The sequence below is a fragment of the Ciconia boyciana genome, chromosome 21 (assembly GCF_034638445.1).
Source record: "Ciconia boyciana chromosome 21, ASM3463844v1, whole genome shotgun sequence".
NCBI classification, from domain to species: domain Eukaryota; kingdom Metazoa; phylum Chordata; class Aves; order Ciconiiformes; family Ciconiidae; genus Ciconia; species Ciconia boyciana.
In genome coordinates this window covers 6,237,243-6,253,407 of record NC_132954.1, presented here as the reverse complement: position 1 = coordinate 6,253,407, position 16,165 = coordinate 6,237,243, and the positions used below count along the sequence as shown (strand labels likewise).

Below are 16,165 nucleotides of genomic sequence, written 5' to 3'. Positions count from 1 at the left end.
TTCGCTAATAATTAGTAAAATGAACAGAATAGTTCACAGGTATCTGTGCTGTTAGAGCAGTGGCGTTTTTTTCTTGCTTGCTTGAGGAGGAAGTAAAACGTTTTGGTGGCTTCAGCTCTAATGGTGAGAGGCAGGGGCAATGGTTAGAGTTTTCCCTGGGTGCTTTTAGCTCTCTGTCGATGGAGCAAGCTGAGGAGTGACAGCCCTGGCACTGCTGTTCTGGGAGATGGGGAAAAAAAGGGAGGCTTTGGCAGAGTGTGTTCCTTGTTTGTGCATAGGGTAGGTGGAAGAATGGAGTTGTTACAAACTGTAGTAAAAAATACGCTCTGAAAAGCTGGATCTGATGAGCCGGGATTATGCAGAATGGAGAAAAGGATTAAAAACTGGGAAAAAAACAGGGCTGGAAAGAAACACTTCTTCAAGCCTGCTCTGGCCTATATGGACTAGTGTGCAGTATGGGAAAAAAGCACCGATGGCTTCAGGTGTACTGGATGCGTGCTGCTATGAAACGTGGCTTTGCCCCGGTGGTGTACACTGTGAAGCAGGCTGGTGAGCCCTGTTGGCCCAGCTGAGTGCTGTGGGAGCAGCAGTAGCTCGTGCTGGAGAGCTGATGGGCTGTTGCTGCGTTTTCAGGGCTGCTGCTGCTTTCTCTGTGTGCTTGGGCGATTCTCTTTTCCTATACCCTGTCTCCGGTCTGTGGCTCCTGCTTTTGAATTTAGCTGACCAGAGGCTAAATGATAGTGAAATGGCAATTCCTATTAGTTATGCTGAACAGATGAATTTCCCTCTAGTAAAGTTATGAAACAATAAGACAATCAGCACTGCTTAAGATTCAAGAGATTAAAAGTTTTCTGCTCTCATTAGAATTAATTTTACTGAAAATTAAGTCTTGGGTTTTCTTCTTCTCCCCTTTCTTTTTGGGCAGCCAGAAAGTGGTTAACAAATGAAATCTCATTAAATTAGGGTGGTTGTGCAATGCATTTTTCTCCTAAACACTCCTACAGTGTTAATTGCGCCTACATACTTCCCACAAAGCCAAACTGCTGGGAGAAAAGAATGAGGCTTTAAGTTTGCTCATTAATTTCCCCGCACTTTAAAAGGAACCTGGGATTCAAGTCTGAGAAGCAGCAGAAAATAGAACTTCGGGGAATTGAAGGAAGAAGAAAAGAAATGCAGGAGGGAACATGTGTGAAAGAAAATAAAATACCGAGCTCGGCTCCTTGCCAGCGTGGAATCCCAAGTACAGTTCAAAGACACCGTCTCCTCTCAGCCATCTCATCGTGTTTGGTCAGTGCTGCAGCCCACGTAGGCTTCTGCCCCTAGCTCCCTAAATACCATATATCACCTGTGTCAGCTGTGTGCGAAATACTGTTAATTACCCAGGGCTTTGTAGTCCCCTTTTGGTAATGTTTGGGGAAAAAAACCGAAGCAGCCATCTGTCAGTCCCTCCTTGAAATCCTGAATCTTCTCTGGGACTGGGACTGTATTGCTAGCCTGCAGCTACGGTGTGTCGGGTGAATTTCAAACAGCCTCAGCACTTCATTTGAAATTGTTTCAGGGGCAATGGCTCTTCAAGAGAAAGTTGTCCTCTGGGGCCAGGAGGAATGGAGAAAACAGAGAGAGAAGAATGAATTTGGCTTTTATTATGCCAGTTTTTGCATAGAGCATGGCAGTGAGAGCGAAGTGGGAATGCAGCAATGCCATAGAAAGGTGTTTGAGGGCAGATTTTCAGCCAGGCAATTTCCCACTTTAGCTGCACTGACACAGGAGTACACCAGCAGGATTGCTGATAGATGAACTCCTATCTTTTGCTTTGCACCCATAATGCACTGTCAGCTGTGCAGCAGAATGAAAAATCAAACTAAGGTTACCAGCAAAGAAACCCGATGTGTGCTTTCCCCACACACGCTTCAATTTACAGAGGTTTGGTTTCCTGCCTGCCTAAAGCCTGGGATTGGTTCAGAGGGTCAGGTGAAGCTTAAATGCAATAGTTTGGGATTTCAGCTGGGGAGGAGTTTATTCTTGGGATGACTTAGCAGTAGAGAGTAGATTTTTTAGTTCAGGCTGGTTCCTGAAAAGGAAGACATGCTCTGCTCAGGCATCCCGTTTAAGGTCTGTTGAAGTTATCATAATCCTTAACAAAAAGTGCTTATTTGCAACACCAACTTAGTGAATGTTGTCATTTCTGTGAAAGCAATGTGCTGTGTTCGTAGCAGGTTCGCTTGAGCTCAACAGGTATTAGTCTAACAAAGCAAAGGCTAAGTTCTTGATTACAAAATAGGAAAGACAATTACAAACCAAAAGCTTAAACACAGGAAAGAAATGGCTTGCAATATACCTAGGATTTATCTCTTGTGCCAGTTGTTGCTTAAGAATTTTTTTAAGTGCCTCAGCTACAGAAAACTAAGGTTTTTAACTCAGTATCTCTACATGTATTGTCTTTTGAACCAAGATAATATTTGTGTGTCTTAATTATACTCGGGAGATTTCTGATTACAGAGCAACACTGGGTAAGTTTCAAAACCTGTTTCCCGTCAATTTAAAAGACCCCTTGGTATGAGGGTCTTCCATTAAGCTGCGATTGCCAGAAAATGCTATCAGACGCTCTTTTAAATTCGGCCAGGGATGAATCTCTAAAGTGAAGATTATCTTTTCTCATTGGGAAATCAACTGAATTCCAATACTCAGTTTGCACTGCAGCATCTCGCAAACCACAGATTTCATTAAGATACGTTTTATGTATTCATAGACTGATTTTTTTAAATTGAGACCACACTTCGTTAGTAATGTAAAGGACAGGCTAGTCGTTTGGAGAGCTTTTCCCAAATTATTCCCCCTCCCTATATTTTGTGAGTGTTGGGGACCTGTTGTCATGGCCACAGAAGCAAGTCAAACTCCGTCCATCACTGCCTCCGTCCGAGCAACTTATCCTGATGGGTTGGTGCCGAACGGGACCCAAGGTGCATGTTTAGGTTTGGCTCCTCATGCATGGGCAGAGGGTAGGAAGGACTTTCCAGGTTGGATACTCCGAAGCCGGAGGTTTTCTCACGCTTTTTAGTACTTCCTGTTTCTGTTGTGGGCCAGAAGTGAGGAGGCGTGAAATTGAAAGCAAATGAAGCAAAACTGATTACTTTTCACCCTTCCAAAGGAGTGAAAAAAAACCCACCCCAAACCCCAAGCCTTATTTCAAGTCTGTTGTTATTTCGCCAGAACTATTTTGCCCGTCCTGAGCTTATAAACATATATTCAGCATTACTGACGGGTTATTTAAGGTGGAAATTCCCCACAGAAACACTATTCTGTAAAATCCGTTGCAAGGCAAGCTGTTGAAGAACATCCAGCCCTGTTTGCCGTTAAAACAGTGAGAAATGGGAGATGATGCTTGACGCTAAACAACTTACATTTGAAAAACAGATCTGTCCTTTGGAAAAGGTCATCCATTTAGCTGGGATGAGTCGGAGGATGCTGGGCTCCTGGCAAGCTGGTGGGGCAGCAGCCGGGCTGCTCGGGATGCCAAGGCTGCCCCTGGTCTGGAAGATCCTAATGTAATTTGTCCTGTCTTCAGTACATGATGACTGTTGTGGGGAAAAAAAAAGTCTTCTAGACAATTTCTCCCGGTGTTGCTTTAAGGCTTAGCTCTTAATAAAGGCTTGCACATGTTCACAGACATGGGGTTCATGATGCACTGGGCGGACAACCACTCTCTGGTGAAGCTGCTCTCTAACGTGCAGATGAAAGCCTGACCTCCTGGTCTAGGAGCTCATGCAGGCTTTGAGTTTTCCTTGGGAAAGGAGAAGGGGAAGCACAGAAAATTTCTGCTTTCTGTGGACTAATGAGCCAGTTCTCATGGCGTTTTTGTCTTGACTCTTTTCTAAACATTTGGCAGCCTGAATCCATGTTAATTGGGACATCAGGGTGAAGTCCTTGATTTCTGAAGTGTCTGAGTGAAAATAAAACATTAATTCTAAACGGGCAAGCTGTGCTGTACTCACTTCATAGCCTAATAAATCAAAGGCTGGGAAAGCTGTGGCTTTTTCCCACATCCCTCTATGAGCCTTTTGCTGTCACCACGCAACCAAATACTTCCTTGAAGTTGAGCTCCTGCCTCCCTTTGTAGCCTACGGCTGAGGATCATCGGGGCAGTTCATCTGCAGAGGAGCGTTCAGCTGGAGATATGCGTAGGACTAGTGTGTCAGGATGCATCGTCCTCTAAGGTGAGTGGTGTCCCTGCAGGCACAGACCCTCAAGGGAACGGAGAAACAGTCAAGAATGGGGGAAACACAACAAAAGCAGTGGGGCTGTTGCTCAGCCATCAGCCACCACCCTTTTTTCAGCAATCAACAGAGAGACTTGAGCGCTGAATGTCATGATTCTTCAAAGTAAGAGCAGAGGGCTGAGATCAAGCACGTGGCTAAGACATCTGACAGCGGGGTGGGGGGCTGATTGACAGGTTGAAGCCACATCAGCTTGTTAGATGAAAGGCAGTGAGACTGTTCAAAATAACAAGAGAGGCATAAAGTGGTCAGCAGGAAGCCGTTGGGTGCAGCTTTAGTATGAAAGGGTCTAAAAGTGAATATTAGCAATTCAGAGAAATAAAAGCTTGCGGAGTGAAAAAATATTTTGGAAAAGTAGATGAAGCATTTACACTTGCAAATGGCTTGTGTGCTACAGTGGACTCTGGGCCATGCAACTGCACTGCTCATCTCCAGTGCTCTGGTGACTGATGCACCGAAGCGATTCGTCACTTCTGTGGGCTCTGATGACCGGTCTGTACAGGAATATTCTGCTGACTCACAGTGATGGTAAAAGCTCACTTCTCCGACTACGGCTGATGTCTCACAAGCATAAGGATGAATGAGGAGGGAATGCGTTCACCTGAGCTGCCCAGAGAGCCAAAGGCTTTGCTTTCCAGTGCTGTGACTGAAATAAGCTTTTTGGTCCTGGTACCTTACTCATCATAATCAAGACTTCTCCATTGTGTCTAGCTGGTGTCTCGGCAGGACCTACCATCAGATCACACCCAGGAAATAATGTGATAAAAATATTTGTTGGATTCTTTTGTCTTAGAACCCCAATCTTCTCCATCATGGTCCCGAGTATCAAAACTCTCTTTTGAATGCTGCTTCTAGGCACACGTGTGTCTCTTCCCAGGATCAAATAAACTGGAACATCTTGTTACTTGGTTGGGGAACAGGGTTGATCAAAGGAAAAGTGGCTTGGCCAAAGTTCGTGCAGCAAGACACCCCTCACACAGAGGAGAACCCAGGACTTCATGATTTAAAGTTTAATAGTACAAGCATGTGACGGTCTGTGAGGAGCGTTGAGGGCTGACCAGTCTGTGGCTCCCAAAATAGGGAACTGGTGTTCTAGGAAAAACCAGTGGCCTCACTTCTGCATTTCAGGGCAGCTGTTCCTGGTGGAAACATTTCACGTCCTTCTGTGCTCTGTTTACCTGGGTCGCTAGCCAGTGGTACAGCTGTTGTGTGAAGGAAACCATAGAGCTAATCCTATTTTTCACTGCAAACAAAGAAACAAAAGCAAGATCTGGGGGCTTTACTGTTTTCTGCTTTTCCCTCCACCCCTTCCCCAAATGCTAAAAGCCCATGATTTAATGCTTAAACACATTATAATTGTTCACAGACCCGCTGCTCTCAGAAAAGCCCTCATCTTTAATGAGCAATTTCCAAATGACAAAAGAGCGGGATTAATCAAAGCCTCTAATTATATTTCATGCAGAAAAAAAAGAAGGAAAAAAAAAAAAAAAAGAAAAAAGCCCTCAGAAGAAGAAGGAAAGAAATATCCAAGTCCTGACAGCTCTGTAGTCTTTACTGGAATTTTCATATGTAAATGCGGTTTTTAACTCTGCAGGGCATAGTGAACAGAGAGAAAAATGTCTTCATTTTGTCTAACTGCTTGTAATCATTCTGCCATAATTGCAGCCATGCTGCACATCTGGAGAGTCAACCAGCTAGCACATGGCACTGTGCATTTCCATGGTGAGAGCAGACAGCTCTTGGATACGGGAATGATAGGTGCCAAGGAGATAATGGGAACAGATGTAGCACATCTGATTTAGGTTGCACGTTCAATCTGTGTTTATATGCCCTGGTTTGCAAAGTTCTTTGCAGCCTGTCCCCTGTGCAAGAAAGGAGAGCAAGTGTAGAGAGTTAAAGCTTTGCCTCATTGATTCGGTTTTGGGTACCAGTAAGTATGGGTGTGAACGGAAGCCTTCCTTCTGCCAGTGTACTTGTGCTGGAGCTGGGCATCCGGGAGTCATCTGGACCAGAATCTGACCTGTGTAACTCCCCAGATTCAGCAGCCTGAGAGAATGCTTGCAGTTCTAAACTCTGCAAATGGTAATACGCTTAAGTGAAATTGCCAGATGAGAAAAGCCAAAAAACATGCCATTGACCAAAATTTTAGAGTAGCTATATCAGACCACTAAAGATCTTGGCCATTCTCTCTTGCAGAAAATCCCCGGGAGTCGTGCTTCGATCCTGGATCAATTAAGAACGGCACACGAGTGGGTACAGATCTGAAGCTGGGGTCTACGATTACCTACTACTGTGACGGAGGGTATGACATTGAAGGGGTCTCCACACTGACGTGCATAATGGGAGGGGATGGAAAACCCACGTGGAACAAACCTCGACCTACCTGTACGGGTAAGGCCCAAGGGGAGAAGGTGAGGAGAGCATGATCTGCCTATTGCCAGATACTTCAGCAGTTTATTCTAATGCAAAGCTTGATGTTAAGTTTTCATAGAGCTGCTTGCAAGGGGACAGGGGTGTTTTTCCTCAGTGTTTCATAATTTTTCATTTTTTTTTAACACCCTGAGGTCAGGAAGAGCTAACTTATATGAAGTTTCTTGAACCTTCTTTTGAGAGAGAGAGAAAACTGGACAGAACAGATTATCTACGTGACAAAACCTGCATCCTAGTGCCGGGCAGGATTCAGGAAGCCACTTAAACGTTTGCTTAACGTGATCCCTGCTAATCAAAGCCCTTAAGCATGTGCTTTCCGGAGCAGGGTCAGAGTTTATTGAGAAAACAGAAAGCAATTTTTTCTTAGGGGTTCTGTGGTTTTTTTGTTTTGTTTTCTGGCTTAATGAGAAAATTATTTAAATGATGGGTTTGCAGTCAGACCTCCTTAACCTGAGAAGTGAGTCAAGAGATAGCTGTCAGTCTGTGGTGACTGGAAGAATGAAATCTCTGACTCGGAAAGGCAGTGGTGGGGAGGATGCCATTCCCGCTGGAGCCGGGCTCCTGCCGCTGAGAAAAGGCAAAAAGAGTAGGAGCTGATTCTGTCAGGTCTTGAGCTTTAAGGTCGGTGGAGAGCAGCACAAATCACACATTAGGCTACACCACCATACACGGCATCCCTTAGCCTTGCCTTGGTCTTGATAATTAAATGTGAAGCAGGCATGAGCTCAGCTTAGTATAAGCCTTATTTTTCTTAATAAGAACTTGCAGCGAGAGCTGCAATGCCTGAAGCGTGGAATCGATCACGGCTGGGGGCAGCTGACATTGCACAGCGCTACAGCGCGGGGCGGGGGTGGATCTCACAGCAGCAGGAAAAAGGCCGATGTTTCAAGGCAGGCTTTGGTACGGGTACGCTTGGTGATCTCTTCTTGACTTTCTCTTACAGCACCCTGTGGTGGTCAGTACACAGGCTCAGATGGCATCGTTCTCTCTCCAAACTACCCCCAGAACTACACCAGCGGACAAGTCTGCTTGTACTTCATCGTTGTGCCGAAGGACTATGGTAGTGTTTTTGGACGGTTTTTGAAAACCTGTCCTACTGTCTGTGCAACTCTCTCGTTTGGTTTTTTTGTTTGAACAAAGCAGTAGAATAAGGGCATATATAAATGGAGATAAGGGAGATTGAAAAATAGTAAGGGGCACTGTTGGATGCTATTTATACTTTGTTGTAGTCAGTAAGGATGACGGGAATTTTCTGAATTTCAAAATCTATCAAAAATGAGGGGACAAAAACCAAACCTAACAAAAACCACCATCCTGTGATTCCCCTTCCAGTTCCTGCACTATATCCAGTCATGCAGAGTTGAAAAATTGGCAAAAAATAATTAATGGTGATTAATACTAGCAGCAGACTCGGAGAATCTCTGAGAGTACAAAATGTATTTACCATAAACACATGCTAACTGTGGTGCTAAATAGTCTGTCTGTGCAGAGAAGCACATAAATGTATAGTTTTGTGGATGTGCAGCTACGGTACTTATGACTAATTTTTATTTTTAAATAACTTGTAAATTAAATTTTAAAACTAGATCCAAACAAAAGCCAGATCCATTTAAACAGACCGGCATTCTTTTTATAGAGTCTAGTGCTGCTTAATTTTGGTCAGAGCTTGAATACAAGAATGATCGATGTTCTAGAAACCTTTGAGGCAGCTAGCTGGATATTAGTACTGGTTAACATATTTTCTTATTTGAAGGGAATTTAAAGTTCTTAAAGAGCACTTGCACTGATAGCTCTGGCAGCTGAAGGTGTCTAAATTCTGTTATTTGATACTGCTTCTCAGTGCGTTATATTGATCTAGTCAGTCCCCGTGGTCTTTTCAGTTGGTTGTGATTTCCTTTGCTAAGACAGCACGGTGTGACGTAAGGATGCCGTGTACAGACGTCAGCTGCAAGCTCCTTTCACTCGACTTGCCCTTCTGCCTGTGTGCATGTAGGTTACGGCTGAGCTCCTGGATCTAGCTGATGAAATGCTGCACTGTTCTCTTACACCTCTTAACCTGTTTTATTATAGCTGATCTTGATATTGTCTTAAGAAACACAATAACCAGAGGGCTAGGCAGTCTTGATCTGCAAGTCTGACTTTTGCCTACAGTAGGATGACAGCTAAATTAGTTTCTCTTCTCCGCCTGCTACCTTTCAATAGCTTCATTAAAAACAAGCAGGAAACCATTAGTAGTGAATGTTACGCATTTCCCATCTCCTTCACCCCTCAGATTCTGTGTCCAGCAGGCCTCAGGGTGTGCTATCATCACTTTTTCAGTGTTCCCAACATCAAAGCTGGGCTGGAAACCTGAATGTGCAGGAAACAAATGTCATAGCTTGGTGGATGATGAATTTCACAGCAAGAGACCTCTCAGCTTGTGAATCTGCAACTGGGCACTTACAACTTGAAAATACAAAGCTAGGAGAGGAGACAAAGGGGAGGAAAAAATTTTCTATGTACAGATTTGGGACGAAAAATACTGTTATGATATTCTGAAAAATAAAGATAAATAACTAAAGTCTCTTTGCTCTAGCTAAAAAAAAAATGCTCTGATCCTCTCATTATTATTTTCTCCCCTTTATAAGCTCTGCCTCCTCCAAGGTGCATTTACAATGTATACAATAAGACCCAGAGCACTGCACAGCTCCCTCGTTAGCAGTCTCTGTAGACAGGCTTAGGACTGACTGTCAATAAAATTGTGAGTGTCCTCTCTCCCTAGCAGTCATCCTCCCTGACCAGAGAGGTTCAGCCTAGAAATCAAGTTCTTCAGGACAGGGATTGGTATTTTCTTCAGATTTTGTACAATGCCTAACCCAACGGGAGCCCGCTTCATGACAGAGATTCAATACAAATAATAAATAATAATTATCAGTTGGTGAAATTATATACCTTGTGTTATGTAGGCAGGCAAATGGGATGATTCATAAAAGAATGCCTTTTGGCCTATGAATCAGTGTTAAAGCGTACTGGCAAGTGAACACGGGGGAGGCTGGTTGCTGCTTCTGTTATGCCTACTTTGTGGATAAATAAAGGGCTCCCATCTTCCAGGGCTGTCAGTCAGGCCCTTTTTATCTTTGCCAAGCTCCTGAACTAAAAGAAGCTGAAATGTCCCGGCTCCCGGCCCTGGCTGTGTGGGGACGGCAGCGCGGCTCGTCCCGCTGCCCGCCCTGACCGGTGCTCCCTCTCTTCGCAGTGGTCTTTGGGCAGTTCGCCTTCTTCCAGACCGCACTCAACGACGTCATCGAAGTCCACGACGGCCCCAACCAGCACTCCCGGCTCCTCAGCTCCCTCTCGGGCTCTCATACAGGTAGGGAACGTATCTCTGTTGCTGCTGGGAAAAGCAAGCTAAAAATACGGCCTGCCATTTACCACCTTGCTCTGTGCAACCCATTTGTGTAGCTAATGCTGTAAGCTCTGTCTTTTCTGTTTTATCTCTTTCTCCTCATCTAGGTGAATCATTACCATTAGCTACCACCAACCAGATTCTCATCAAGTTTAGTTCCAAGGGTCAATCTACAGCCAAAGGTTTTCATTTTGTCTACCAAGGTGAGTACAGTTGTATTCTGGAGATGTCCTTAGGTTGGTCCCGAGATAATGGTCAAAAATACAGTGATGTCTTGAAGTGTCCTGAACTGCTTTTGGCATCTGTGGGTCCTTGCACACTTTCTCTCTGAACAGGAAAATACCACAGGAGATTAAGATTATTTTGGTAGCAGTGAACTTGCAGGGCTGCCTGGCTCCTGTAGGTACTTCGTATTCAGACCTTCCATTTGCACTCAGCCTCAACCCTTGCACGTCCCAGGATTAGTATCAGGAGTATCTCATTGAATCATGCCCGGAGTACACAGTGAGTTCTTGAGATTTATACCCAAGCAATTTTTCCCACTGGCGTTTTAGCACATTTCTCAGTGTAAGCAGCTGAACGCTTGTCTAGCAGCTCTGTAAAATCCTTCCTCTCCGCGTGTCATAGGCTTAGGTCTCCTGCTGTCAAACTTTTGCCCCTTGATCCTTTCAGTAACAGCTTGCGTTGCATTGGGCGAGTCCCACTTACAGATTTTCAAGTAGTAAATAGAAAGTGATGCACAGAATAGTGGGAAAACAGAAGGGCTTTCTCACCCACGTTTTGTATAGTTATCTGTGGTTCAGCCGAGCTTTTACATGCACATTACTGTAAAGTGGGGACAGACAGCAGGGCAACCTGTGCCTTCTCCGGGGGCGAAGCAAAGCATGGTTTGGATTTTATAGTATCCAGAGATCTGTTCTCTTGAATTTCTGCCTAATTATTGTAAAACAACCATAGTTCTGATAGTAATCTTTAAAGATTTCAGCAAAGCAAAGGTTTTGATGAACTCAGTAAAGATTATCTCCTTCCTGCACGCTAATTACGAGCTGCACGCTATTCAGTGGTTACTGCATGGAAAGCAAGAGTAAAAGAAAGAGCCAGCCCTGGTTTTGATCTGCCTGGCCAGGCTCTAATGGCATTTACTCTCATTTTTACATGGACGAGGAGTTCTCTCTCCCAAAGCCTCCCCCATCCAGTGACACACGTGTGTGGCTAGTTTCCCCGAGGTGAAGGAGTCGGAAGCCTGAAGCAGCGTGTTGAAAGCAGGCTGAACTGGAGAGCGGAGCTGCAGGGTCAAGCCCACAGGCACGATTCTTTCCATGGTTTGGAGAGAGGCCAAGCACGCGCTCGTCGGTCACAAATGGCTGAGCTGGGGTTATCTGAGCAGGGGTATCCATGAGTATTTTGGCTACCTTGGATTTGCCCAAAGCAGTACATCATCAGAAGTGGCTCCTTTCTGCCTCTCCGTTCCTCTCCCCAGACCACTGACACGCTTCAGACTTCAGCTTCTTGCTGGTCATCTTGCTTGATGCCTTTGATAGTGGGTTTGACATTCATCTCTCCGAATCAAATTAAAATAAAACAATACAGCTAATGTGCTCATCATCTTTGCTTTTTCCCCCCATTTTCTCCCAGCAACTCGGGCATTAAACACTAATAAATCGTAAAGCGACTCAGAGAAAAATACAAATTGATTTCTTCCTCAGCAATAGACATTTCTTGACTCATTTTTCCCCTCACTTATCTGTCAAACTCTCCATTTCTTTGACTGTTGTTTCCAGTATCGAACAGGAATGCAGGCAATTTCAACAGTTGGCGATGCAGCGTCGCAACTTAAATTCCCCTTTTCTTTCTCTTACCCTTCTCATCATGAAGAAGATTGTTTAAAATTGCTGTCCTTTATAGTAACGAGGCCAAGTGAGCTGAGAAACCTAAAGGGTTTCTGTTGTGGCTCCAGCATTATATGGCAAACCAACTTTTTGGAAAGTCATTGCTGAATGCCTTGGTTTCCCTATTTAGAAATGACCTTTCTGATGGGATGATAAGTTTTCTGAAGGCAAACGATCTCATCTTAGAAAGCATGCGCGGTTCTGTAATGTCCTAGCTGCTTTTATTGCTGTTACTTATTCAAGTAACATTTGAATCGACAGAATTTGGAGTGAAATGTTATTTCTTTTTCTTCCCAATGGTTGTGCTTGGGTTCAGCCACTCTCTGGGGTTTAGGTATAATCAGATTCCTGTGTTGTTTTTAACATATCTTTAACTTGGTACGTAATATTTCAAAATGTTTGCTCTAACCATGTTTTGGTTTTGTTTTGTTTTTGCTTTGCAATTGCGCACTCACCTGCTGGTTTCTCCTGTCTGCAATGCAAGCGGTTCCGCGGACCAGTGCCACCCAGTGCAGCTCCGTCCCGGAGCCTCGCTACGGCCGGCGGCTGGGCAGCGATTTTGCGGTGGGAGCGGTGGTGCGGTTTGAGTGCAGCGCTGGCTACGCGCTCCAGGGCTCCCGGAGCATCGAGTGCCTCACCATGCCCGGGGCACTGGCTCAGTGGAACGTTTCGGTACCCACCTGTGTGGGTAGGTGTCTTTGGGTTTGCGGGAAGAAAAGACAAAACAGTTCAGCAGTTTGTGCTAGAAAAATAAATTACGTCCTTTGGGATGGTTTAAAAAAAAAAAAAAACACCAACGAAACAAAAACCCCCTATTTCATACCTCTTACATACAAAAGCCAGGCCTGCCGATGAACAAGGGCAGTTAACCCCAAATGTCAAGGAAGGGACCTTTTGATCCAGTACTCAGTTGTGGGATATGGGACAGCGTCTAGAATAAATTAGATCTGTCTGAAAGCTGCTTTCACCTTCTTTGGAGGAGAGCAGTTCCTAAAGAACCAGTCTCGTGGGCTGATGGACCCAGTGTTCCCCACACCTAAGGACTGTGTACTGCTTGTGTGAGAAGTTATATGAGAGATTGACTGAAAAGAGGATTATTTCGTACAAATCTTATCCTTAAATCATGAGCCAATTCTGCTTGCATTTTTGTCCACGGACAGATGTTTTGAAGAGAACGCTTTAGTATAAAGCCACGTTCTTCCATGTTCAAGCATAACTTTGCTTATTTCAGTGCCATGTGGTGGAAATCTGACTGAACGCAAAGGAACCATCCTGTCCCCTGGCTTCCCTGAGCCGTACCTGAATAGCCTCAACTGTGTGTGGAAGATAACGGTCCCCGAAGGAGCAGGGATACAGGTACAGTGCTAGCTGCTGTCGCTGCAGCATGGTCCAGAGAGGAGAACGCACGGTCTCTGGTACACTTAAAGAGGCCACGTGTTATGAAGTTGCTGCTCCTCACAGGAAAGAGATTGGTTGAATGTCTAATTCTCTGGAATCAGACACTATGACTGCCAAAAGTGGGTAATCTTTCAACGGATTTTTGCCTCCTGGAGGCACTCTCTGTGGGAAATCAACTGGAGCCATGTGGCTGTTCTGGTGTAACAAAATAATTGTGGTATTTTGGGCATATATCTTTATACTGCTTAATTATGCAATGTTGAAAGCAATGTAAGCTACACCAAGGAAGAGTTGCTTGCTCGGAGTGCCTGCGTGGATTTGTTATGCAGCAGTATGATTGTACAATTACAGCTTTGCTGTTCATTGTCTCCAGGTAAATGAGCTCTCTCTTCAGGTCTTTTTGTCGTCCTTATCATTCCTCTGCAGAAATAGTCACGCAAACTAGAGGATGTTGAGAATTAAGCCCAACATCAGAGACCAAACCTTAGATAAAGTTTCCATTCAGCACATACGTGCCTTGTCCTCACAGAAGGTGTCTCGCCGTGTGTTGCGCTGACATCTGTTGACACACAGGAGATGGATTCTTTAACAGGTTCATTCATTCCAGAGGCCTCATTATCAGAGGGTTTCTTTCTTCTTTACACCGCTTTGTGAGGGTTTTGTTCATTAAGTGCTTTTATTTCTCTATCATGTGTTTGGCTAATAGGCTTGTAGGTGGGTTCCTCTCACTGTGCAGCACTCACAGCTGTTGGCACACAGCAGTTGTGTTTCTCTCAACAGTTTTATCGAAACATCAGCTCTGCCTTGCTGGATTACAGTTCTGCTCTCCCAGGGGGAATTCTTACCCAGTGCCACCCTCACTCAGTCGCCGAGGCGAGCAGCTCCAGTGCCGGCAGGATCTGCAGCGGAGCGCTCCAGCGCGGTGCACGGGGGGTTTCCTGAACTGGGGGAACCTCAGGGGGAGCCGAGAGAGCTGCCAGGAGCCCGCAGCACGTGTGACAGCGGCTGAGAAGACCTGGCCAGGGCCAGGAGCAATGGCAGCCAAGGCCTCCCCACGTATAAAAGAAGCCCTTAGGGAGCGCTGCGACCAGGAGTGCCGTGAACAGTGCGCGGCGCGGCAGTTGGTGCGGAAGGGCGCGCAGGAAGGGCGCTGAAGCTCTGCCAGCTTAACCAGGGAGCGATGGTATCCGCCCAGCAGAAAGCCATGGCCTCTGTAAGCTCTGCACCCACCACGGCCGACGCAGCTTCCCAGACAGAGCTCGGGTGGGAACACGCTGCGGCCCCGGTGCCAGGCCGCAGGGTGTGCCCTGCTCTTGCGCCAGTATGGGACGGCCGCAGTGAGCACGTGGGAGGTGTGCCCAGGCGGGGGAACTCCTCCGCTTAGTGACAGAGCTCCGGGAGGAGGCGAGTAGGTTGAGGAGTATCAGGGAGTGCAAGAGAGAGAGAGAGAGGCTACTGGAATCGCGCCCTGCCTTCCCTGCGACAGTCCCAACGGGCAGGCAGGACGCGTGATATGGAGGATTCCCTATCCTCGCTGCGCCTGGCTGAACGCAGTGACTGAAGGGATAGGGGGAATGGCGATGAGTTCCTGCCCGGCGCAGCAGGTGCGTCTCCTCTGTGACTGCCCCACCGTCCCAGGTGCCCTTGTATAATAGGTACGAGGCTTCGCAAGTGGAACCGAACAATGACGAGGACGATGGTTCATCTAGCTTGGAGGTGTCACTGAGGTTAAGTCGACCTACGCTCTGCATCAAAACTGCTTCCATAAAGAAAAAAAGATGGGTCATTGTCATAGGAGACTGCCTTCTGAAGGGAGCAGAAGGCCCAATATGCAGACCAGACCCGCTTCTTAGGGAAGTCTGCTGCCTGCCTGAGACCTGGGGAAAAGATGTGAAGAGAAAGCTTCCTACCCTGGTACAGCCCTCAGATTATTGTCCATTATTGATTTTTCAGGTAGGCAGCAATGAAGCTGCAAGTAGAGGTCCGAGGGCAATCAAGAGAGACTTCAGGGCCTTGGGACAACTGGTTAAAGGATCAGGAGCACAAGTAGTGTTCTCCTCTACCCTTCCAGTCGCAGGGAATGTTGAGGGAAGAAACAGGAAGAGCCAGCAGATCAATACCTGGCTCCGAGCCTGGTGTCACCAGCAGAATTTGGGGTTTTTTGATCATGGGTTGGTCTACATGACACCAGGCCTGCTGGAAACAGATGGGGGTACACCTGTCTCAAAGGGGGAAAAGGATCTTTGCCCAGGAGTTAACAGGGCTCATTGAAAGAGCTTTAAATTAGATTTGGAGGGGGAAAGGGATAAAACCAGGCTCACTAGAGATAAGCCTGAGGGCGGCACGCCAGTGTTTGGGGGATGGTGTGCTAGCGAGGTCCTTCTGTCTGCCGTCTCAGTGGAGGTAAGGGATGGAGATCCGTGCGGCAGCAAAGACGAAAGGGTTATGGACGTGTTAGAAACCACGGAAGCACCTGAGAACGGTCACGTAGGAATTAGGACTTCTCCCCCCAGAAAGGTGACAGGATCAATAGCCTAACTGAAGTGCATCTACACCAAGGCATCTACACATCTGCACCGAACGTGGTGGCATGACTCGCACAACTGGAGTGCTGCAATGGATGACTGCAAACTCTTCAGAAGGGATAGGCAAGGAAGGAGAGGTAGCCCTTGTATGTTAGGGAGTGGTTTGATTGTCCAGAGCTTAATGATGGTGATGATAGGGTTGAGTGTTTATGGGTAAGAATCAGGGGGAAGGCCAACAAGGCAGATATCATGGTGAGAGTCTGT

The 16,165-nt window shown here is 46.1% G+C and overlaps 1 protein-coding gene across 1 annotated transcript in view; it reads left to right on the top strand.

Moving 5' to 3' along the window:
• Nucleotides 1–16,165, top strand: part of CSMD2 (CUB and Sushi multiple domains 2) — a 313,890-nt gene that overhangs the window by 227,685 nt on the left and 70,040 nt on the right. The window contains 6 exon segments of the mRNA XM_072885005.1: nucleotides 6,471–6,665; nucleotides 7,648–7,764; nucleotides 9,940–10,053; nucleotides 10,197–10,292; nucleotides 12,463–12,666; nucleotides 13,210–13,334. Of these exon segments, the coding sequence (XP_072741106.1) occupies nucleotides 6,471–6,665; nucleotides 7,648–7,764; nucleotides 9,940–10,053; nucleotides 10,197–10,292; nucleotides 12,463–12,666; nucleotides 13,210–13,334 (851 nt within the window).